The sequence below is a fragment of the Phalaenopsis equestris genome, unplaced genomic scaffold (genome assembly GCF_001263595.1).
Source record: "Phalaenopsis equestris unplaced genomic scaffold, ASM126359v1 Scaffold000297, whole genome shotgun sequence".
Taxonomy (NCBI): Eukaryota; Viridiplantae; Streptophyta; class Magnoliopsida; order Asparagales; family Orchidaceae; genus Phalaenopsis; species Phalaenopsis equestris.
Genome location: NW_018164739.1, coordinates 3,944,164 through 3,944,572, shown reverse-complemented (window position 1 = coordinate 3,944,572; position 409 = coordinate 3,944,164). Strand labels below are relative to the sequence as shown.

Below are 409 nucleotides of genomic sequence, written 5' to 3'. Positions count from 1 at the left end.
TTTGACTCGTCGAGACAGATTTTGATTCAACACTTATATATTTACATATCCAAATCTAAATTTAGACAATAATTTTCCTAAACCGAGACACATTTATTGATGATCATAACAAAAATATCAGTTTAGATACTATATATATATATATATATATAATCCTCTTATATACGATCATATATCAAACATTCATGAAACAACATGATCATTAAAAATCACATATATATATATATGATCAAAACTCACTCTCCATCACTCTGAGAGAATAAAAGAGAAGATCAAGGGTCAAGACATTCCGCTGCAGATATGGCAAACCTATAAGGATAAGTATTGGCGTACTGAAACGAGAGAGAGAAACCGCCGGGAAGAGGGCGGCCGCCGCTCAGCAGGCCGGCGGTGAACCCGCTCCCCCCCC

At 36.7% G+C, this 409-nt stretch overlaps 1 protein-coding gene across 1 annotated transcript in view; it reads right to left on the bottom strand.

The window, feature by feature from the left end:
* Nucleotides 1-272: 272 nt before the first annotated feature.
* The window catches only part of LOC110025421 (TPD1 protein homolog 1-like), a 2,574-nt gene continuing 2,437 nt past the window's right edge, over nucleotides 273-409 (bottom strand). The window contains exon 4 of the mRNA XM_020725887.1: nucleotides 273-409. This exon is cut by the window's right edge and continues 219 nt beyond it. Coding sequence (XP_020581546.1) covers nucleotides 273-409 — 137 coding nt within the window.